The following is a 25,019-nucleotide window of genomic DNA, read 5'->3' on the forward strand; positions in this document are numbered from 1 at the left end:
ATTAGAAAATCCTTTTGTACGAAACGTTTCCTCTGTGCACCCACCTCCACCAAATGCATGGCCAGGGAAACAAAATTTTGATACAGTGCTGGACTATATTCAAGCCAAGTGTAAGTTACATGCCACTCTTTTCTAAACTTCGTCCCTCCACTCACTGGGAATGAAGTATCTGGATGGTAGGGTACGTTTTCAATAAATTAACAGTATTTGCATGAATTGGATCCCTTTCCATAGGCTCCAGTGCTGTGCCTGCATGTGTTGTGTTCATGTCCAGTTCTGACACAGGGGCTTTACTTTCTTCTGTGACTGGCACAGCAGAGGTTTCTGGTTCTTCCTTGTCACTGTAATTGGTTATTTTACTATGGTTTTGTGAAATACGAATCCAGTGTAGAAGTGTGTTTAGCAATGCTTAAATAACCAGTACTTGTATGCAACAGAAAAAATGCCATTACTCGAAAATTTTCATACCTCTTCCCATTGGACAGGAGATCTATTTTGCTATTAAGCCATCTAGTGGTAAATCAAATTAACTACATGCGAAATTGATATTCTACCGTCCTTTTTTTCCGTCTAGACTGCATCTTCCTATTCCTGACCCTCTGTAATCCTGCCAGCGCATCTGTGCACACAAACACTAATTGGCTTTGGAGGTCGGCGAATAAATCTCCTTTCAGTTTTTAACAGTACAGTAATTATATTAATCCCTTGCTTTCTTGTATGATTTTACTTAACATGGTTAAGTGACAAATAGTGAAACTGAATTCCCAAACACACCCTGTTCTTTTTTAAATCTGTAACTGAATCCATTCTGTCCTGCTAAGAGTTGAATTTACTGTTTTAGACTAATAGAATGTGTATGACCAGTTTTTATCTGTACTGTTCGGTTAATACAGGGTATTGTATCTTATAGGATCGGATATGACTGTTCTACTGCATACAGCTATATGGTAAAAGGCAAAGGTAGCAGGTTCAATCCTAGGTTACTCACCCATTTATTAAAACCAGTGATTTAACATAAATATGCCAACATGTTAACTATACCTTATACAGCTGTAGTGTTTGAATGTGCTGGCTGCCTTTTGGCATTCCAAACACAGCTGGATAGCTCCAGGATAATCTTCCTCCTAAAAAGATAGAAGATGCCATTTATTTGTTTCTGAGGTTTAAAAACAGTAACAGTATAGTATTCTGTCATGTGATCAAAGTGTTCCAGCTTACTACGCTTGAAATTAAAAGAAATACAACACCCAATTATTACTATTTTCACATTTGTAGATTCATAATTTCACTGTCCAATGTTCATGCAAGATAAACTAGTTTCGCTCTTCCAAATTAAACAAAATCCAAGTGAGCATACTGTTCTGTGGTCTGCATATCAATCTTAAGACCATGTACAGAACAGAAAAGACAGCTGGTCCTAAGGTGGAATCCCCATCACAACCTTTGCCTCAACATATCTTGAAAAGATGACTATCAATGAGGGTAAAAAGTGTAATGTAGGCTTTAAGCAATCTCTCAATTAAAACCCACCAATTCCGCAACACTGCAAAGCAGTAGGTTGTGATTTACAGTATTCTATTTGTTTTATCATTTAAATTACACTCAAGTCAATCTTTTGGACAAAGAATCAGTACCCGCCAAACTCTTATATTTAATACTTTATTTGAACACTTACCTCTAACATTTCGCTTAATCTTACATCAGTCCTTTGCTGTAAAGAAACAAAACCGGTATTTCAATTTGAATCAAAGGTACAGAGGAAATATATTCTGGTGTTTTGACACGTATCCTAGAATAGTGGTCTTTTATTGAGATTGTTATCATTTGTTACCAGTGTTTTTATTGTTCTCAGAGATTTCAGCAGTCCAGTCAGCAACTGCCTCTTCCTTTGATTGGCAAGAAGGCCAAGGCTTGCTTGTGTAAAATCTTCTTTTGCAAAACCGAGTTGCCTGAAACAGTTAAAATATCGATTTTCAATCATTGCATTTAAAAAGAAAGTTCTCATTGCATACCCTTGTTCTTTTGCAATACAGATGATGTGATCATCGTCATATTTTTTTGTCTGACATAGATAATGTATATTTAATTAGATGGCCGGAACACACTTTGCTTTGAGTCTAGAACCTGTGGAGACACTTACTTTAAATCATCAAAGCTGTCACATAGCCAATATATTTAAATCCTAACATCTTATTATAAAACGGTTACCTTCTTGCATTTGTGCAGATGACTGCTCCCAACTGAAGGTTTGCTTGCAGTGAAGTAACACGGTCCAATTCCTACAAAATAATCGTGTGATTATTATTTGCCGATATAAAACACAAAGGTGAATTTTATATTAAAACACAAATGTCAAAAAAAACTTTAACACTACGATATATGTTATGATTTTATAAGTTAAATTTCAGTGTGTAGACGGTTTTAAAAATCGAATCACATTATCTATCTAGACATAATTATGATAATAGAATGATAAGGAAACTTGGTATCCTTTGCCAAAGTGAACAAAAATAAACCACAATTTCATTCGTTTTTGCTTGCAATCATTACTTCATACTAAATGCTTCCACTGTGAGCCAGATTCTTCTTGCATTATAAACTGAATAAGATCTTACAAGGGACTGTCCTAATAGAGAGATTTCTCCAAACTGAAAGGGACATATACTTTCACATACAGTACAAACATTCATAAAGCCAGGGTGATGAACAGCAAACACAAAAAGTTCAAAATGAGTTCATGTCTGAATATAATGGGTGTGTATTAAGGGTCATGAACAGGGTACCAAAGGTTTGCATGACAACCTCCTGGGCTTCCTGAGACTGACAAGGTGTCTGAGACTACAAGATGACAAAGTCATTTTCATTCATTTATATGTATCAAGATTCATTTTGGATGTTACTGTGACATTTAGCGAGCCCCATGGCAAAATACTAACAATAAAACATTTGTGTGCATACTGGAATAAGAGTTTGCAACTATAGAAACCATACATGATTAGTATAAATCAATAAGTTACTAGCCTGAAAGGGAAAGGGACATATTATTTGAATGTGTTTTTTCCTGTCTTTACTTTTATATAGGAATAAATGGCGTATAAATGAGAAACAACCTTGATAGTGTTTCAAAGACCTTGAATGCATTACCTAGTTGTTTGGTTCTAGATTTGTAATACTGGAGGTAAAGCTTTGAAAATATGCCCCAACATTTCTAAATAAATAACATCCATAAACTGCTCCGCACAAATAACAGCTTTAAGTAACCTGATTACTCTAGCATCTGCCTAATCTGCCTACAGTTGTTCATGTCATTGGTAGACTTTCATTTTTTACTTGCTTTAAAAAGGCCAGATTTATGACTCCAGATTCAATGGTGTACAAACTGCTGTCCAATACTCCTCAGTTTTGTTTTTCTTATTCTTTGTTAATGCAACATCTAGGGTGAATGTTTGTAAAAAAATAAATAAATAAATAAATAAATAAATAAATAAAAGTTTGGAGCAGAATGCTTTTTTAAATTCTAAGTCAAGAGCACAAAGTACAGTGAAATTGTGCGCATCTATATTAACTGGCTTTCTAGATATAGTAAAACACTCATGGGAAGGCCTATGCACAGACTAAGCCTTGGGCAGGTACTTTGGACACAATTAGGAGAAAGCCCCATTTGCACATCAGCGACGTGCAGGAGTACCATTGCTTGCCTAAGAGGCAAGACAGCTGTATTTTGGTTTGGTAAATGATGCTCCCATATACAACACTTTATAAAGCGGTTTACTCTGAAAGGATTTCACTCTAGGTTTGACAAAAGAGCAACACTCAATTTATAAAGGGGAAAAAACGACCGCAGAAAGCCACGTAATGTGCGTGTTCAGTAAAGGCGCACTCTGCGTCAAAATAACGACCTATTTTATAAGACTAATTAGGTAAAGCAGCCGATTCCGGAATCAAACAATTTAAATACCCCTCACCGCAATTAGCGGTGGAGAATTACACACCTCTCACAATAAATAGCGGGTTTGGGTCAATGTGTGTAGGCTACACATTCCAAAAGAAAATGAATGGCACACAAAGACCTCAGCCTGGTACTAGCCATGGTGATGAAGATGCTCGGAAGCGAAAACTGAAACTTACCAAACTTCAGAAACGGGTGGAAAATCCTTCCATTGTACAGCAATATGTTCAACAACAATAACTCCATACAGCTTCATACAAGCAGTCTTCAGTTTAACTACGACTTATATCTTCTTTAATTCTTATGCAGATACAACTTTCCTATTTCTTATGTATGTCTGTATTTCTGACTCTGTATGATTTTAAAGCATATCTGTATGGTCTATAATATAGCTACATTATTCAGATGTGCCTACAACCAGCTGTACTGTATTTGCTCTAGCTACAAACTAACTGTGTCATCTGTTCCTCTGTCCTTTTTTTTTTTCTTACCGCTTTCTTTCAAACTCGAATTTAACACCACTGCCTGAACCAGTATTGTTAAATACCAGAATGCCATATTACAAAACATAAATTATGTTGGCATTACTAAAATAACGGTGGAGATTGTATGAGAGACTTTTTCTTTCGTGCACCTCAGAATATCGTTCCATCTTTTCTTAATCTCCACCGTTCTTTTAATAATGCCTACACTCTAGAAGTAAAGGCTCTCGTTAGCTTTGCCACTGTGGGGAGAACTTTGTAAGTGCTTCTAAGAACCCTTTTTACATGGATTCTATATTCTCTATTTGCAGACTTTTTTGTCATGTAAGCTATGAAACATGTATTGAAAATTGGAGTTTGCAAAACAATACAGTATTATAAAACCGCAATTTACAAACTGACTTGATCAGAAGGGTTAAAAAATGAGCTCTTTGCAAAATGTTATTAAATATTTATTTGTCCTTGAAAACAATGTCACCTTCTTGCTGCAGACAAGTCTCCCACATCACCTTGCCTTTTATATAGCCTTCTGTCTGACTGCAGCAAATTAATGCCTGCTTTTCAGAGTTCTTAAAATAATCACGCAAATACGAGGCCCACAATTACCGGCAGCTTTACTAAATTTAACAGAATATTTAACAGATCTTATTTACAAAATCCCCTCCCAATTTTAGCAGTTTCGTTCAGAAATGCCCCAGAATTACATATACAGAATTACATATGCATCAAGAGCTAAAGCGTACAGAGACATTGCCCCCGCAAATCACGTCTTAATTGCGTGTTTATGCCATTGTGTGTGTTTTACAAATCCAATCCAAGAATTCAGAACCCTCAGTGTCCGTTTTACAGTCATAAAACATGCGCAGTCCTTTTATAAATCTGGGCCTCAGTTTCCTAAATAGGGTCCTAATACACATACAGTACCCTAAGTAAAAGTGAAATAAAAAGATATGTTTTATTTCAAATTTAAAGGCTTTTCAATTGATTCCATACAGTACCATTTTTTATTTAAATTAATGGATTCTTCAGAGCTCATTGGTTTGTTTTCTATTAGCAGTCACTTTCATTCCATTTATATTTCTATTGTACTGTTTATACTGTGTTTTAGAAATACAAAAAAAATTGTCTCTTGACAGTGGTTTTTCCTCTTTGAAGATTTTCTCCGACATAGAATTCATGACATCAAATTCAAATTCTCTCAAAAAGCCAAGGCAACCATGATCCAAACTATTAAAACAAGTATGTGACAAAAAAAGACTCCTCCAGCTATATCTTGGCTAGTCACCAGATTTTAATTCAGTGAAATAATAACTCTTGGGCAACATATGTTAACCTCTACAGAGGAATTTACATACCTTGGGAGCATCATTTGCAAAGATGGTGTAGCCGGCAAGGACATTAGAAATAGACTAGGGAAAGCACAGACATTGTTCATCCAATTGAAACAGATCTGGAATTCACAATTGTACAGTAGGAAAACTAAACTCAAAATATACCAAAGCTGCGTGTTATCTACACTTCTATATGGTTCAGAATGCTGGTGGATGACCATGCAAGATCTTAGGAAATTGTCCAGCTTTCACACCACCCATCTCAGAAAAATGATGCGGATCTTCTGGGCTCAAATTATTTCAAACAAGGACCTTCTTCAAAAACTCAAACATGAAGACATGAAAACCATCATCACTAGAAGGAGGTGGAACTGGGTTGGCCATGTACTTCGGAAGGAAAGCAGGAGCTTCACCAGAATTGTATTACGATGGACACCAGATGTCCAAAGGAAACATGGGCGCCCAAAAACAACCTAGTGCAGAACTGTGGCGGTAGAGCTGAAACAGATGGGTCAATCCTGGGGCTCTGTGGAGAGAATTACCAACCGAGAATCTTTGTCGCTGCCCTATGAGTGAGTGAGTGAAAATATTAATGGGTTGAACTTCAGTATAGGTTAAAAAAAACACAACCGTTTTACTGCTTTCTAATGAAATGTGTGTTTAGAATGTAAAAAGGAAACTACCGATTACATTGTCAGAAAGAAGCTGCACAATGCAAAAGCTCCTCTTTTCTATCACTCACTCTCATGTGATGAGCAATGTCGGCTTTCTATTAATCACGCTTTATGTATTGCTCATTTACATTTCTGCAAGATGTTAAATAGCACTTTTGCAAACATTTGGGGTCCAGTGATTTACAGCAGCTATCATGTTGCAAATTACACATAACCATTATCCAAAGGAACTCAGGGGAAATTACAGCAATAAAAAGGGGTTAAGTAAAGCCCCTTCTGTACAAAAGGTAGATTAACAGTGATGCAGAGATACTATAAAATAAAACAAAGCTACATTTTTCACATTGAAATTAATCTCTCAAATTGACACCAACATCAATAGTGACAGCGTTATTTTATTTTAGTATTTCTGCTGGATTTATAATGGAATAGGATTAGATTTTTTAATCCCCAGTCTGATGCAGGAAAACGTTAGGTTATTATTATAACCCTGGTTCCCTGAAATAGAAATGTAAACATTACCATATGGGTATTAACCTCTTTAAGGCCTGTGACTTAGTCATGTCCCTCCCCAGAGCACATTAATGAACTGCACACACTGATTGCATCGTCATTTTTCATTCAAGCCTGCTGCAATCATGGATGCAGTGACCATGAAGGTTAATGGTTGCATTTCTATTTCAGGGAACCAGGATTATGATAATAACCAAACTTTCCCTTTCAAGTATGAAATGTAACCATTACGTATGAGAGAGATAGAAATCAATATTGCTAAGGGGGCTAAAACCAATTCCAAAATGTTTTTCCAATATTATAACAGCAAGAGAACATTCAAAGAGGAGGTTAAATGTCTAAGAGACACAAATGGCAAAATCATAGATGAAGAAAAAAAAATAGCAAATATATTAAATGATTACTTTTCACAGGTTTTTACAAAGGAGGCCACGGACAACATGCCCCACATGTCGACCTGTTCCTATCCAATTTTAAATAACTTTAGCATAACAGAGGCAGAAGTGTTAAAGGGACTAGGAGCTCTTAAAATAAACAAATCCCCTGGGCCAGATGAGATCCTCCCAATAGTACTCAAAGAAATGAAAGAAGTTATTTACAAGCCGCTAACCAAGATCATGCAACAGTCTCTTGACACAGGGGTTGTACCGACAGACTGGAAAATAGCAAACGTAATACCAATCCACAAAAAGGGAGACAAAACCGAACCAGGTAACTACAGACCAATAAGCCTGACTTCTATTATATGTAAACTTATGGAAACTATAATAAGATCCAAAATGGAAAATTACCTATATGGTAACAATATCCTGGGAGACAGCCAGCATGGTTTTAGGAAAGGGAGATCATGTCTAACTAACCTACTTGACTTTTTTGAGGATGCAACATTGAAAATGGATAACTGCAAAGCATACGACATGGTTTATTTAGATTTCCAGAAAGCTTTTGACAAAGTCCCGCATAAAAGATTAATTCTGAAAATGAACGCAGTAGGGATTCAAGGAAATGCATGCACATGGATTAGGGAGTGGTTAACAGGTAGAAAACAGAAAGTACTGATTAGAGGAGAAACCTCGAAATGGAGCGAGGTAACCAGTGGTGTACCACAGGGATCAGTATTAGGTCCTCTGCTATTCCTAATCTACATTAATGATTTAGACTCTGATATAGTAAGCAAAAATAGGAGGAGTGGCAAACACTGTTGAAGCAGCAAAGGTCATTCAAAATGATCTAGACAGCATTCAGAACTGGGCAGACACATGGCAAAAGTGTAAAGTATTGCATGCAGGCAATAAAAATGTGCATTATAAATATCATATGGGAGATAGTGAAATTGAAGAAGGGAACTATGAAAAAGACCTAGGAGTTTATGTTGACTCAGAAATGTCTTCATCTAGACAATGTGGGGAAGCTATAAAAAAGGCCAACAAGATGCTTGGATATATTGTAAGAAGTGTTGAATTTAAATCAAGGGAAGTAATGTTAAAACTCTACAATGCATTAGTAAGACCTCACCTAGAATATTGTGTTCAGTTCTGGTCACCTCGTTACAAAAAGGATATTGCTGCTCTAGAAAGAGTGCAAAGAAGAGCGACCATAATTATCCCGGGTTTAAAAGGCATGTCGTATGCAGACAGGCTAAAAGAATTGAATCTATTCAGTCTTGAACAAAGAAGACTACGCGGCGATCTGATTCAAACATTCAAAATCCTAAAAGGTATAGACAATGTCAACCCGGGGGACTTCTTTGACTTGAAAAAAGAAAAAAGGACCAGGGGTCATAAATGGAGATTAGATAAAGGGGCATTCAGAACAGAAAATAGGAGGCACTTTTTTACACAGAGAATTGTGAGGGTCTGGAACCAGCTCCCCAGTAATGTTGTTGAAGCTGACACCCAGGGATCCTTCAAGAAGCTGCTTGATGAGATTCTGGGATCAATAAGCTACTAACAACCAAACGAGCAAGATGGGCTGAATGGCCTCCTCTCGTTTGTAAACTTTCTTATGTTCTTATGTATGGGTAAGTATACCCAAGCCATCACAAGGGCAAGATTGCTGCACAACCGGAATGCTACAAGGCTAAGCCGAGGCTGCCTTGTGTGTTACCATACGGAACCCCAGTAACAAGTAGCTAGGGCTAAAAAATTGAGGAAGAAACTCGCCTCTATGCCTGTGTTGTAAGAGTCAACTCAGAAGCCGCCCTTAACACTCTAGTTCCAAAACCAGGGTTTTGAAGATCCACGACCTGTCTGTAGAACCTAATAAAGGTATGGGAAGTAGCCCACACCGCTGCATTGCAAATGTCCTTGACAAATGCACCCTGGAATAAAGCCCACAAAATGTAATGCCACTGAAGGAATGAGCAGTGAGCTTTCTGGAGGGGGGCAAGTTGGTCAGTTCATAGGTAGTCCTGCCTGTGTCTGCTTTTCATTTGGACAGCCTCTGCTTCAACAGGCTTTGACCATGGGACTTCGTCCCAGAGCAGACAAAACATTGGACCGCCTCCAACTTTTTGGCTCAAACGGAAGCTTCAAGAGAGCATTGAGCACCACGTTTCACCTCCAGCGAGGAACAATGTTCTTCATAGGTGGCCGAAGCCGTCGAGCCCCTTTCAAAAAATTGCCCCTCCAGGAAGTGAGCTCCTGGAGAGACAAAGTCAATTTTGACATGGCAAGCCGAATGGCTGCCAGATAGACCTTTAATGTAGAGGGGGAATTTCCCTCATCAAACAGGTCCTGCAAAAATTGCAGTATTACTGCCATGGGACAAGTCGTGGGGTTGAACCCACGAGGCAGACACGGGAGAGGTGGCAGGCTCGTCATCGAAGATTGACTGCCTTGCCTCACCTTCTGTAGACCAGGGTACCTGCAAGACTGCAGTGGCCCTCTTGATCAAAGGCATAAGCTCTGCTGACAGAGAGAGATTAAAACGCAGGGGGCGTGCTGTCTGACACCACGTCCTAAGATGGGAACACCAGCTCCTGTTCGCCCACCTCCTCAGAGGCGATGGAGAGACCGCGTCATCCTGCTGCCAATCTACACTTGGCGATGCCGAACGTTCACGCAGCAACTCTGAAAGGACAGTTCCTTGGTGGGAAACCACTGCCCAGAGCTTCTCCATTCGCTCTGATCCGCCGATCGCTTGGACCGGTGACTCTTCTTCCTCTTCCTCGGAGGAGAAGAAGAGGTGGCAGAGGAGGAGGATGAGGAAGACCGTGAAGATGGCTTCCCACGTTGGCTACTTTCCCGGGTGCGTCGTCCAGACTCACTTGGCACAGACCATGGGGTGAGGATGCAGCCACCTTTGTAACAGAGGGCCAAAATTACGATACAGTTTGTGTAATTTAAGTAATTGTTAGGGCTGTCAGTTAATCACAATTAACTTCTGCTACTGGTACGGTTTATTCTGCACCATAATGCTGCAGTAACCTCATTCTTGGTTCAGTACGGACGGTACCGGGTTGGGAACGGAGTGGGTCGCTGACCTCGGTACCGTCCGTACTGAACCGGGAATGAGGTTACTGCAGCATTATGGTGCCAAATAAACCATACCAGTAGCAGAAGTTAATTGTGATTAACTGACAGCCCTAATAATTACTTAAATTACACAAACTGTATCGTAATTTTGGCCAAAGCCAAAACGAGAATAAAATAACTCCAGCCGGAGCTATTGCAGCCTGCGGGAAGAGCACAAAGTCAGCCGACTGCACAATATACGCATAATTAATTTGAAAATAATTATTACAGCGTAATTAAATGATCACATAAATTCTGTAAAACACAATAATTAGCAAAAATGATACAGCCATAAGTAACTCGTACTTAACTGATAGGCTCCTCCTGCCAGGTCAGTCTTGAAAGGAATAATGGCAATGAGATCTGTGCGTGCAGTTACTCAGGGGCGGGACATGACTGCGTCACAGGCTCTGCGAGCAGCTTTATATCTTATTCAGGTTTTGGGTCTTGGAGGTTAATACCCATACGGTAATGGTTACATTTCGTACTTGAAAGGGAAGTAGTTCGAACAGTAGTTTTGGCAATCCAGAGCAAACATATTAACAGCTTTGGCTTAAAGGAAGGTTTTTAAAAGGCTGCCAAAGCAAAAAAAAGTTGCCAGAATAACAGTATTAACAGGGATGCATTCACGAAAAGATCAGTCAAAAGACATACTTAGTATTACCTCAAGGAAGAATGCACTGTAACTAAAGCACCAGCAAGTAAATATGATTCAGTCATTTCAATGTACTGCATGACACAAAGGCATATATGCTGAAAACAGTTACACTGAAGAAAATTTAAACATATTTATTTTTGTTGTATAATAATCAACATGTTACAAAACAAAAGCAACACATACTGCATCTAATTAAAATAGAAAACACTTGAGCCAGTGATAGATTATGCAAAGGACTAAAAAAACACATTGAATAGCTTCTGTCTAAATACTGTGCAGACATAATTATCAGTCATTAATAACTACAGTCGTGGGCAAAAGTATTGGCACCCTATGCTTATACCAAAATTCAAGGTAACAGATTAAAGGACAAGCATTTAGTAAACTGTAACCACTTTTTAATAAAACAAAAAGCAAAATACAGTAATTTAATAAATAATCTTAACAAAATAAGCAAACTTATATATTTTAAAGTATTCGTTCGTGACAAAAGTACTGGTACTCCTGCTTTAGTATTTTGTGTATGATTGTTAACCAGTATGTTATGTCATACTGGTGAAATCTGGGCCCATTCTGTCTTGCATGTTTTCTTTTGCTTGGGTGCACAATGCTTGACCACAGCTTTTTTCAGATGTCCACAGCATTTCTATTGGATTGAGATCTGGTCATTGCGAAGGCCATTCTAGAACTTTTATCTTCGTTTTCTTCAAGAATTCCACAGTTCAGTTAGTCGTATGTTTCGGGTCACCGTCGTGTTGGAAGATAAACTGTCTGCCAATCAGCCTACGAGCAGACGGTATCCAACACAACTTAAAAGAAAGGAGAGAATCTCTGACAGCACAAACCTCCTCAGTTCGCTCCTGTCAAATTGAAACTGGCGACTGAGGTAAACTTCACAGTTGCCAAGTCCGCTTATAATAAGCAGAATTGGGCTTGTTTTTGAGAGTTGCTGGTTGGAACTTGCATAAACACCCATACTCCAACACGGGTCGCTTATTTTGGGCTTGTTTTGAAAGGCAGTGTCGTTTTTTTTTTCCTCGTGAGACTTGGCAACACTGGTAACCTTCCCTGTCTGTCACAGCAGGCAGTGCCAATTTTGGGAACAAACTAATGCTGCACTTCAGTCCGTTTCATCAGTATCCGCCACCTCCCTTTCAAGTGCTCACTACCCGTATTTGCCCAAGCGTGGTGTTGAATGCTTCCTCAGCAGCTGTCAGTCATCTGGACAGGTAGGGATTCTAAGCCAGGGTAGTATACGCAGCATCACCTGATCTCCTATATGCTGTCTCCGCCGGCTTTCAGCCATGGTGATCTGCAATACCTGCTGGTCAGTTTTATTTTATACCTCTGAGTTTATTTTTAATTAATGAGTCGTAAGATACATTAGTTGAAACAGTATTCACTACTAATGGCATTTGAAAAACAATTTGGGCAATTTTGCTTTATTACAGCAGCTTAGATTCACTCGTGTAGCAGGTCTCTGCGCATGGAAACCACATTTTCACAAAATTTCACTAGTAGTCTTCAAAAACAGCACAAGTACTTTACGCAAAGCTAATGTACATATCAACCTCCACCTTTCCCATTCATTTGCATGACGTCGGGTGAAAAGCCCAGTTTACTTGAGTAAAATAAACAGAGAATGGAAACCCAGAAAAGCATTTTACACGAGACATTTTTCTCGAGCAAATGTCTCGAGGTAAAGAAAAACACGCATGGAAACTCCATGACTGTGACTGCTCCTGGGGCTTTTAGGTAAAATAGAATATATCTCCTTTATTTCTGCACTCCCGTGTTTCATGCTTTGTGAAAATATTTAATACATACAGACAGAAAGGTACACAAACGCACAGCCCCATATGTGTTACACAACTGAAGAAAATTACATTTTAAAACCAAAAACCGCCAAAATGACTGCTACGGGGCTTCTAGTGTTAAATGGCATAATTTAAATCACCACTGTTGAGATCATTTCATTAGACCCTACAGTCTGTGTGAGTAAAAAAGGCAGCATGGCATGTGAAATATAATCATTTAACAAATGGCAGTGGTCAGAACTGTGAAAAAGCTGTATTTAAAAGCTTCTTACCTTAACATATGAAGGCTGTTTTTCCAGGATTAGATCTGCTACCTTCTTTGACACCTACAGTAAAACATAAAATGGTGTACTGTGTAAATAGCTTGAAATTAGCCCCATCCCCCACCAAAGGTATTTGTATGGTATGCATAATACATTATTTTGTCTGTACAAGGATTGTGATAATAAACTCATCATAACTACTGACCACAGCTGAATATTAATGTTGGTGATACATGTTCACTCTTTACCAGGCTTGTATACAGCAGTATATATTTCTATGAATGACTAAAAACATCTACTAACTAATGCTCTCAAATGTGAAAATAATTAATGCAAATCAGCCAGAAGTACTGGCAGTGTTGTAGCTAGTTCAATCCAAAATCAATATAATTATGAAAGCACCATATTCCATGTTTAATCAGTATCACAATAAAGAAGTGATTCATTGCAATCTGTTATTGTAAAAATATATATAGATTTATATAGATAATCTATATCTGCTACAACATCTGAATGATATAAAACAAAAGGGCTGTAGTAAGGACAATAGTTTTAACTATTTATTTTTGCAGCTCACCCTAGAATGAAAGTAATTTTGATGCCACTATCTTTACAGCAAATAACAAAACAAACAACAACTGTGTTTAAGACAAAGTGGTGTTCGCATTAAATACATGCATGCAGTTGTCATAGCTTTTGTTATCTGGATCTTTTTATAAGCTGCTACAAGTGGATAGCGGTCCTATCATTAAAATATAAATCCCTGGGTAAGTTACAAAACAGAGCAGTCACACCATTGTCCAGAGTAGTTTTGTATAATTATTTGATTCCTCTCTGAAAAAGTGTCTCTGCATTTGCACTTTCCTGAAAACAGGGCTCTTGAAGTGTCTGATAACGAAATAACACGCCTCTGCATTTTCACTTTCCTGAAAACAGGGCTCATGAAGTGTTTGATAGTTAAATACCTGTTTAACGACAATAGTGTTTGTAACACTGGGCCCCCATTTTTCACCATGTTGTTAAAATTAGACATGCTTTTAGTACATAATGCTACAATCACACTTCCTGTAATTACATCTGTTTCATACAATCAACCCTCTTTCTACCACTTGGTAAGGGCCATGGGCAAAAACGGGCAATAAGCGAGGGGGGTGGTATAGTGAGGGTAAAAAAAACACACGCGCAACCTTCTATGTTTACAATAAATTAAAATGCTTTTTTTTTTTTTTTTTTGGTTATAGAATTACAGTATCTCCAGGCCATTTTAATAAAACATTAATCTTTTTTCAAACTACAGTATTATTATTATTATTATTTATTTCTTAGCAGACGCCCTTATCCAGGGCGACTTACAATCGTAAGCAAAAACATTTCAAGCGTTACAATACAAGTAATACAATAAGAGCAAGTACTAGTTCTTAACACAACAGTAGGTCTACTGGTGACTATTTTATCATCTGTATGAAACATACAAGGTTACTTTTGGAGGAACAGTTTATACTTAAAAAAAATAAATAAAAAATAAACACTCATCTAGTGCCAAATCACCCAAACAACAATTCCATAAAAACAAAGCGTACAAAATTATTATTTTATTTTGTCCTGGTCATTTGAACTTTAGACGTGTTTGTGGCATTATACATTGAATGATGCCATCTATTTATTTCACAAAGCAATTTAAGCTCAACAGCATTCTTTTTTAAGCAGTTAAAAAAACACTGAATATGTACAGGCAAACAATGTTTTTAAACAAAAAAGTAAAAAAAACAAAAAACATTCTGTTGTTTACAAAACTGATGCTTTAGTTAAAAGTCAGCCATCATTTGTGCAAAACTTGCACGTAAACAAACAAACCTCTTGCCGTACTTTTTTTTTTTTTTTAAATGTGGTTTATAAAAGTCACTTATTTTAGACTGCGTCAAGCCTTTTTCAGGTTAAACAAATCGACCCATTCCATCAAGTTACGCCATTTGTTTTTATCCATTACAATGTCTCCAATTGTCCTTCGATTAACAGTATGCCTCACTTAGGCAAGAAAACATTTGCGATGCATACATACAGATTTTTTTTATTTTGCTCTGGTGTTAAATGTAGGGTCGACTCACCATCTTGCACTTTGTTTTGCTTTGGGAGCGGGAGTGTTGATGACATTGGTATGAACGTTCAGTTAACAACGAATTAGGAAAGCAAGTCAAAGGTTAACTGCATAACTTTGTTGTTTTAATTGGCCATGATTATTTCGCTGGCGCTACAATGAGGGAAACTACAATGCTTACATTTATTTACGCTTGCTTGGCTTGGGAAGTTAGAGTATGGCAGACAGCAAGGTGGCGATATAACGGGTAAAAATAGCACTGTTTTAATTAGGGATGCACGGAATCCAGGATTCGGATTCAGCCGAACACTTAGGATTCGGTGAACCGAATCCGAATCCTATATATCCGCCCAGATGCACATCCATTTTAATACATCCCTCCAATGTGTGCGGTTCTTTAAATAAAAGACACAAATCAGGTATTGAACATAACTTTTGTATTTGATAACAAGAACGAGTTTGATGTCGCGGCTCTCAACTCCCTATTACTGGTGAAGCACGCACTAATCACGTCATGCAGCTGCTGAATGCAAACATACTCCCGTATGCAACACAGCAGAGTCACATCACACTTTTCATGGAGTAAAGTTATGCAGTAAACCTGTAATATGTAGTAATGGCAAACTGTCGTAGACTTTTGTGCTTTGTTGCTTTGACTGAGATGTGTTACAGAAACTAGGTGTTACAGAAACTTGGTTGTCTGGGAGTGATGGAGACAAATATAATATTAGTGGGTACACAATGTATAGGAAAGACAGGCAGGACAGAAGAGGTGGAGGGGTAGCGCTATACATAAGAAATAGTCTTGAAGCCCAGGTGTTAAATCTGGACGAAGAAAACAACTCCGAATCAATATGGGTCAGAATAATGGACAAAAATTCAAAGGGCATAATAATAGGAGCATGCTATAGACCGCCAAATTTAGACACCAAGCAAAATAATCTGTTATACAATGACTTTAGAAATGCGTGTAGCAAAGGATAAGCCATACTAATGGAGGATTTCAACTTATAAATTAGAAAACCCAGTGGGGAGCACGACGGTAAATTGAAATGGTGGAAATGACAATTGACTGCTTCCTAACGCAATTTGTCTTTTCAAATAACGAAGACAGAATAACTAAAACAGAGGTCAGAGAACTCAGACCACAACATGGTCTCATTTTAAGTGATTTGACTAAAGCTAAGGTTTACAATTTTAGAAAAGCAAACTATGAAGGTATGAAAAAGAAACTAACAGAAGTAGATTGTAGTAAAATAGAGAAAACATCCACAGAAAAAGGATGGCTGTTTTTTTAAAAATGTAGTACTAGAGGCGCAAAACAATTAAATCCCAAAAGTAGACAAGTCTAAATCTAAAACAAAATGGCCAAAATGGTATAATAGATCAATTTAAAAAAATATTCAGCGAAAAAAGGCACTTTACAGAGCGTTTAAAAGGGACCAAAAACAAAGTACACAGAAAGAGTATTTGGAACTGCAAACGCAAGTCAAAAAGGAAGTTATAAAGGCCAAGAAAGAGATAGAAATGAACATTGCTAAGGGGGCTAAAACCAATTCCAAAATGTTTTTCCAGTATTATAACAGCAAGAGAACATTCAAAGAGGAGGTTAAATGTCTAAGAGACACAAATGGCAAAATCATAGATGAAGAAAAAAAAATAGCAAATATATGGAATGATTACTTTTCACAGGTTTTTACAAAGGAGGACACGGACAACATGCCCCACATGTCGACCTGTTCCTATCCAATTTTAAATAACTTTAGCATAACAGAGGCAGAAGTGTTAAAGGGACTAGGAGCTCTTAAAATAAACAAATCCCCTGGGCCAGATGAGATCCTCCCAATAGTACTCAAAGAAATGAAAGAAGTTATTTACAAACCGCTAACCAAGATCATGCAATTGTCTCTTGACACAGGGGTTGTACCGACAGACTGGAAAATTGCAAACGTAATACCGATCCACAAAAAGGGAGACAAAACCGAACCAGGTAACTACAGACCAATAAGCCTGACTTCTACTATATGTAAACTTGCGGAAACTATAATAAGATCCAAAATGGAAAATTATCTATATGGTAACAGTATCCTGGAAGACAGCGAGCATGGTTTTAGGAAAGGGAGATCGTGTCTAACCTGCTTGATTTTTTTGAGGATGGTTTATTAAGATTTCCAGAAAGCGTTTGACAAACTGAACGCAATCGTGATTCATGGAAATGACCAGGATTGGACACCCCATGATTAGCCTAAGCAAAATGTGCAGGGAAGTTTTCTGATTGTCAGGAGACGCTTTCTCATTATCATTGATTGTTACTGAAAAACGTGTCATTCATTGGCACTTAAAAACGGCATCAACAAGGCAGGAAATGTCATCATACAATTAACACGTTTTTAACAGGTTTCTTTCTGTTTAAGTGATACCTGTCAGCTTAAAACATGTTCAAAATAAAATTTTGAAATACAACTATTTGGAGAAACTTAAAGGACTTGACCCCACTCCCAGCCCACCAGTAATTCAAGCCCTGACATTTGCCTCTTTTGCTGAAGGAAAAACATGTTTTTATCAATGTGTTGTTTTTCTTTTAATAAACTAATAGCTGTGATAAAGTAAAATACATAAAAAAAAACCCTTGTATAACTTCAGTGAGCTGCGTTGTACACATGGCACAGCAATGTGACATGACACCATTGATTTCTGCAACTGTAGCCTATATAGCTACACATGAAGCAACAGTCGCGCAATTCTCAGTGATTGGTTGCAAATATTAACATTGACTGTTCACTAATTCTCCAGATTTGCACGGCGCTGTACAATACTTTTTAATGCTGCTGGTCATTCAATCTTTCCTTTAGTCCCATCAAGTGTGATTGTACTGTAATAAGTTAGATATGGTAGTAACATAGCAGCCTGCATGAAAATACAATATTCTGTTACGAGCGACGATGCTCTGGGGAAAACAACGGGATTAAATGAGCATCCCAAGAAAGGTTCTGGGGACACTGGGATCAGTGTTCCAAAGGTGGGACTGTCCCATCTTAAACGGGATATCAGGTCAACTTAAAAATTCTGCATAAAAGAGTTGAAGACAAAACTTGTGCTGATTGAAAGACATTGTAAACACTTTCTGAAGCTTTCTTATTTACAGTATTTCTGTGTTAAAATAACCCAGATTCATGCTTTAAATAACTAATATATGCGCTCGTGTAAACGCATATACGATAAGCTAACTCAGTTAAACTTAGCTAGCTATAGTATTACTTGCAGACGGCACAAAAGCATAAAGGTTAAAATAGGTTATTAAAATAATGCATTTCAGTGAAAAAACAATCTATTAAAATACTAAACTGTATAAATACAGATAATTAAAATAGTGTATTAAAGTACGCTTAAAAAATAAAAAGTAAATCACTGAAAGATTTCATTTTACAAAAGGAAGTCGCTTACCACCATATACAGCAGGTTAAGTGCTGTATATTTATTAATCCAACACAAGAGAAAGCATTTAATAAATAAATAAATAAATAAATAAATAAATAAATAAATATACTACCATACTTCCAGCAAAAAAAAAAAAAAAAGATTTCACTGAATCCAAGGAGAGACACTGCATGCATGCACGTCTCTGTCTAGATTACATATACAACAAGAATACTTTTCATAGCAAGACGCAACTAAAACACTGTGGAACAATGGTGCCACAATTTAAGGCTTTTCCAGGCCAATCCAAAAAATTTAGGGTTTTTCTAAGTCTTGAATATTACCAAAGTGAAAATCAAGGCTTTTCAAGGTTTTCCAAGCTCCGTACGAACCCTGGTTAATGTACTGTGTGTCATTTAATATGTAAATACCCATGAAAAGGCAGCACATATGACTAGGCATGTATTGTCCCCTGTCAAAATAAACACTGTCAAATATTTTAGAACAGCAGTATGTATATCAACTGCATTTAAAAATCTATATATATTACCATGTGTGTATATTCAAAGGATGCTTTCAGCCCAAGACAGAGAAAGTGTGACAGCTCCATGCTTTGATATGCATGTGGTATTCGAAATGAAGAACACCAGTCAAATATGTACGCTAAAAGGTGAGTGATTTATAACAGGTTTTTGTGAGCCACTGAAAAAAAAAAAAACAATGCTGGAAAGGAGCAAGACTGTCTGCTAATATGCCATCAGAAAATTGTTCCTTCAACTTGAAAGATATTTAACTTACAGCTGCTTGTTGCTTCTTCAGTTTATCTCTGTATTCTTCTATTTCTTGAAGATTAAGAACAGGAGGAAGTTTCTATGAATGGAAAAAAGAAAAAAGAAAGATTAGAAGAAGAGAGAGATTATTCATTTAAAATATAAATATAGTTTGCTCAGAAGGATGCAGATTTCCTTCAGGAAATTCAAGTAACTGTATCCAATGAAATGACATGGCCTGTAATCGATGGCCTTCCCTGACATCTAAAAAAAAAAAAAAAAAAACTACAAATGAAAATATTAAGCACTTAAGAAATATTAAGTTGAGTATTATTTCAGTGTGCAATTTAGAGAGAGCTTTATCAAGTGAAATGAACAGCATCCACCAGAAGCCTAAAACAGGTAATTGCTTTTTTCTCTTGGCTGGATTCAATGTGCTGTTAAATCTAATGAGATTTCACACTGACTGTAACCAGCTAATCCATCAATACGGCTCTGATGCAGATAATGCAAGACCTAAACTTAAACTGGCATGAACAGTTTACTCAAGCTGTGGTGGCTAGCAGATTTATCGCTCAAAAACTACGGGACACAATTTTTTTTTTTAAATCTTAAAGTGGAATCTGCTCTGGAATAATTCCTTTAAAATATTTATATCCTCCCCAGGGCAACTGCAGGCCTATTCGTGCATTGTCATATGGGTTCAACATTTTTTGTATTATTTTACTTACCTCTAGCTCATGCTGCACAATGTCAAAAGAATCATTGGAGAAGTAAACATCCTCAATACTATTAATTATCTCTTGTTCTGCTTGTGGATCGATAGGTTGCTCTCTCATTTCCCGTAGTTCTTCCTAATGGAAAGAATAGCATGAGACAATAAGGTTACCAGACTGGCCCCATCTCAGTGCCAGTGAAAATGCAAGACCTCTGCTGTAAACCATTAGGACTCATTGTACCATAAACACAGTACAAGCTATAACTCAAACAGATTTCAAGCCATTCTAGCTTAGGCAGCAAAAATAAAGCACAATATGGTCTCCTGCAAGAAGGTTGTTTCAGGAATCAATATGATAAAATGAGACCCTTGAAATAATGTTAGAAATCTGCTCCAGTAGACACCTCAAAAGTAAGGTTGTTCAGATTACTCATTTTCTTGAAAACCCATAGAAGATCAATGGGTTAACTGATGGAATTAAAAGCCAACATGAATTTAAGGTTACTGTATTATGTTATAGAGTGTCTGCTGGGAAAATGAGTTATTGATTTTCTCTACTCGGAGCACACCTCAACTGAGAGAAAAACTACCCAAATGGCTGAACCCCATTAATGATTACACACTCCATACAATCTTTACCTGTTACCATCCATTAAATGATACCTGTTGGAGATGCATATACCCAGCCACAGGGATATAGTGATGTTGGCCAAGCACACGTGTACATGGTGGACGTATGTCATGTGATCAACTTTGAATGATACAGATAGGTCTAATTTTGTATTTGTAGCCGCAGCATTTGGTGTACATTACAAACATACATGCCTATTATTGGATTGGTGTTTCAGTTTTTCAGACAACTGAACCCCTCGGACCTACAGTGCACTCTGCTAAATGTGGTTGACATGGAAATTACCTTTTTATGGATTCAAGTAAAATGACAACCTTTCTGTTACTTTCCATAAACATTCATTTACTGTGGAGAAAGTTTTGTGCTGTATTTTTACTGTAGGTAGGCACAACAACCAAAGGCATGCTGGTGTTCTGACTGACAGCATTAACAATTATGTGCTGGGAGAGACTTTCTAAAAAATAATGCAAAGAAGGGAAGAACAACAGGCAAACAGAAAGTGACAAAACATATCCTTAAATACCCGTCTACAAACTTGGAGCAGTAAAAGTCAAGTTAAAACTAGAATAGAACACTTCAAGAACTTTACCAAGTCCACACATGTAAAGGCTTTTAACACCTCTCGCACAGAACAAACAGTTATCACCCTAATAATGTCCTAGCTTAATTTTTTTTTTACTTGTTTGTGTACAGCTTTGTTTCCTTTGGTGTTATTTTGGGTTAGTTCCCCTGGCCTCCTCTTATTTATAACCTTTCTTATGTTCCTAATATTGGCTTACCGTCAGGTGTAGTTTATTTTATGTGTCATTGTATTTTTTTACATAAACATCCCTTGCTGCAATCTGAAGACACCCCAGGGTTACTCCACTTGTTCTATACAAATTGCATTTACATCTGCTCTGACTAATATCTGCAAGCAACTTGATTACCTTTGCGATAGATATGTTTTGGGGTTTTTTTATCCCTAAACAGCAAGAAAAATAATAAAATAAATACCTTTTGGCATGTAATCTATAAACATTAAAACAGGACCATCTGCCATTTTCTAATTTTAAAACAACAACAATAAAACATCGATTTGTTAACAATTAAAACAAAGAACAACAAAAACGGTAAAACGCAGAATCATTTTCTGGAAAATCACAGGCTGACCAATAACTCAAATAAAAACACCACTAAAATCAAATTAGGTCCAGCACTTAACAATTCATTACAGTGTAACCCAAGAATAGAATTTAGTTGAAATGTAATAAACACTGGTCATTTGAATATCTTTTCATTATATACTCTCCATCCGTCGCTTTTTTTGCAACATCTGGTATTAAACCTTAATGAAAAACTGCTGGGGGTGTCGTCATCTACAGATTAAATCTCTTTCCCCGAGTTCAGCAACACAGTTCATTCAAAAAAAAACTTAACCTATACTGAAATACTTGTAACTTCAGTAAACATGATTTCATTGTAAATCCAGCATACTTATCATACCCAGTTGTGAATATCTCAGTTGTCCCAGGAGTGGTCACAATTTTTTCTGCTTGCGTGATCCAGAGCAGCGTTGCTCAAACTGGGGGTCCCGACCCAAAAGGGGGCCACAAGGCTATTGTAAGGGGGGGGGGGGGGGGGGGGTCATATGATCACAAAAAATACTGGCATAACTTTAAGATTAGGGCTTCTGATTTTAACCAATAAAACAGCCAATACAAAAATGGAAAGACTGGAAATGGTTACTCAATTCACGTGGACTTCACCCCTTTCCCATTAAAAAAAAAAAAAACTTTGCAGGTGGGCCTCCTTCCCGGCTTATAACCATGGATCCTAGTTTTCCAGAATAAAAAAAATGAAATTCTCCGATAAAAAAAAGAAAAATCTGTGTTATTCCGTGAATAAATAAAAGGGCTAAAATGAGTTTTCCCTGCCACATTATAAGACACACAAACAATACTACTGTGTAATAGTTAACACAGGAAGTATTTATTGTTGTTCTTGTTACACTTGTTGTGTCTCTATGTTGTATTCTAGTTTATAACTTTAATTATTCTTGACCTGTAACCTTGTATTACAGTGTGATGTGTAAATCACTTTGGATAAATGGGTCTGCTAAATAAATAAATAAAATAAAAATATACACTTTCAAATTCTAAACAAGGAACAAGCTTACCAGTGCCATTAATCAATAAACAAACAACTTACTTTTTTTTTTTTTTTATTCAACCATACAAATAGTTCCCTGTTGTTAAAAATAAATAAATAAAATAAATAAATAAATAAATAAATAAATGTTAGTTCAACTCCGAGTTAGCCTTCGTCATCCGGACGGCTATTGTTGAAATACAGCTGCAACATTCCATCGTCTGACTTTGGAATGGCACCACCTCCCTAATGTGCTTGCTGAAAAAATCTCAAACTTACGGTTGATCCACTTTGTACAGAGGAATGTCGGCTTTTACAAACATTTTGACAAAATCTTAAACAACAGTTTCACGCGTTCTTTGGCAGTTGTAAGATGCTGAAATGATCCAAACACAGTGGTCTGTTTCAGTGTTTTCGATGGCCCTGATGTTTCGGCCTCATCTTGTTTAAGTTGCCTTGCTTAGCGCTTCCCATGTGTTCTACAATGGCGTGCCTACGAGTGTAACAGCACATTACCATCGACATGAAATTCGTCCTTGCCAAACTCGTTGACCCACTCTTTAGGGGTGATTTTTTTTGTTTTCGGCATCTTTGAACAGCTTGAATACTGAAGTAAACTGAACTTGAATACCAGAAGCAGTTTTATTAGTCAGGTATGTTTTATGTAAATTTAAAGCAAAGTTGCATGTGTTAATGTTTATATATTATGTGTGTATTTATTTGGTTATTATCAAAAACCAAAAAAAGCCTTGCATGCTTTTTGCCCCTCCCCAAGTGTAAAACATAAAATTATCCAAAAACACAGAAAATCTGCTTTTTTCAGTGTTATTCCACAGCAAACGGATCCCTAAGATCCCTGCTTATGTCACTGATTCTTTATGAATACTTTAAACCCACTCAACTACTGAGTGGCAGCAAATTCTACATTTCTATTGGAGACTCTGCTTGCGAGATTTAAAACGAGATTACAATTACAGAAGAAGGCTAGTTCTTGGGATTTAAAGCTATATTACAGTAAGTGAGAATTTAAAACAGAATTGCAAATTGTGGTGAAATGTAAAAAAATGCCTAGACACACAAAAACCCCAGAAGAATGTGCCCGTGACCATAAGGATTTTCTTGTGGAAGACAGCAAAGAAAGTACAACTAAATGTGCAAGTACTGTCTGTTGAGTTACTACTATTGTGACAGAAAAAAAAAAACACACAAGCATTTTGGAAAGTAACCAAAAACAATAATTTCATACAGTATATACAAAGCAAAATCCGAAAGAAATGATTCACATAAAACTCAAAATTAGATTAAAATAAGCACTGAAAAATGAAAAAAGCACAGAAGCCTTAGCATTGCATTACAGTGCATATACACTTAATCCTTAGTAAATGGTGTAACATGAAGCCAGACCTCCTGCCGTGTTTACAAATGTTTGTTTGTGTATAGTTGTGTATAAAGTGCTAATGTCGGTCAAAAAAACTTTTTTACACGTTCAGGTTTTTTTGTGTGTTCACACGGTTTCTCAGTTTGCCACAATCCTTGGACAATGTTATGATTATTGCTTCGAACTCCATTTGTTTTCAAGTACTGTACTTCCAGCTCCCAGAATTGCCTGTTGGCTGAGAAAGGTAAGACGCAATTTTTTCAGACAGTAACACGTGTTTCTTAAATGTCTACATACCCCCGAAGAAGAGACTTTGAAAGTAGAACTTAAAGAAGCAGGCGTTATTTACAAATCAGAGGAGTCTACAAGTAGACGGGACCGATACTATATGCAAGTTTCGATGCTCCGTTCCAGCCTGAAATATTTCCAAAAGGGGGCCCAGCAAAAAAAGGAACCCCTGATCTACAGTATTGGGGAAAAATCAAGATACTGAATTAAACTCACATCATAAACAAGTTTTAACCCTATAAAATGTAACATATGTATATACAGTCAATTGTCGTTTCTACGAATTTCAGGGGACTAGCAACATTTTATATTATCAGGAGTCTAAGCCAAATGCATACTGTCAGTTTTTATTGAAGTTACAGTTAACTGAAATCAAATTTCAATTACAGA

At 37.1% G+C, this 25,019-nt stretch overlaps 1 protein-coding gene across 4 annotated transcripts in view; it reads right to left on the reverse strand.

Moving 5' to 3' along the window:
• The window catches only part of LOC117400301 (syndetin), a 171,470-nt gene that overhangs the window by 129,778 nt on the left and 16,673 nt on the right, over window positions 1-25,019 (reverse strand). For all 4 annotated transcript variants that reach the window (XM_034000044.3, XM_034000043.3, XM_059022015.1 and 1 more), the window contains exons 3-9: window positions 20,216-20,338; window positions 19,513-19,584; window positions 13,212-13,265; window positions 2,209-2,279; window positions 1,832-1,949; window positions 1,676-1,711; window positions 1,042-1,124 (exon numbers count right to left, since the gene is read on the reverse strand). In XM_034000044.3, coding sequence (XP_033855935.2) covers window positions 1,042-1,124; window positions 1,676-1,711; window positions 1,832-1,949; window positions 2,209-2,279; window positions 13,212-13,265; window positions 19,513-19,584; window positions 20,216-20,338 — 557 coding nt within the window. The remainder of the gene's footprint in view (window positions 1-1,041; window positions 1,125-1,675; window positions 1,712-1,831; window positions 1,950-2,208; window positions 2,280-13,211; window positions 13,266-19,512; window positions 19,585-20,215; window positions 20,339-25,019) is intronic.

The sequence above is a fragment of the Acipenser ruthenus genome, chromosome 4 (assembly GCF_902713425.1).
Source record: "Acipenser ruthenus chromosome 4, fAciRut3.2 maternal haplotype, whole genome shotgun sequence".
NCBI classification, from domain to species: domain Eukaryota; kingdom Metazoa; phylum Chordata; class Actinopteri; order Acipenseriformes; family Acipenseridae; genus Acipenser; species Acipenser ruthenus.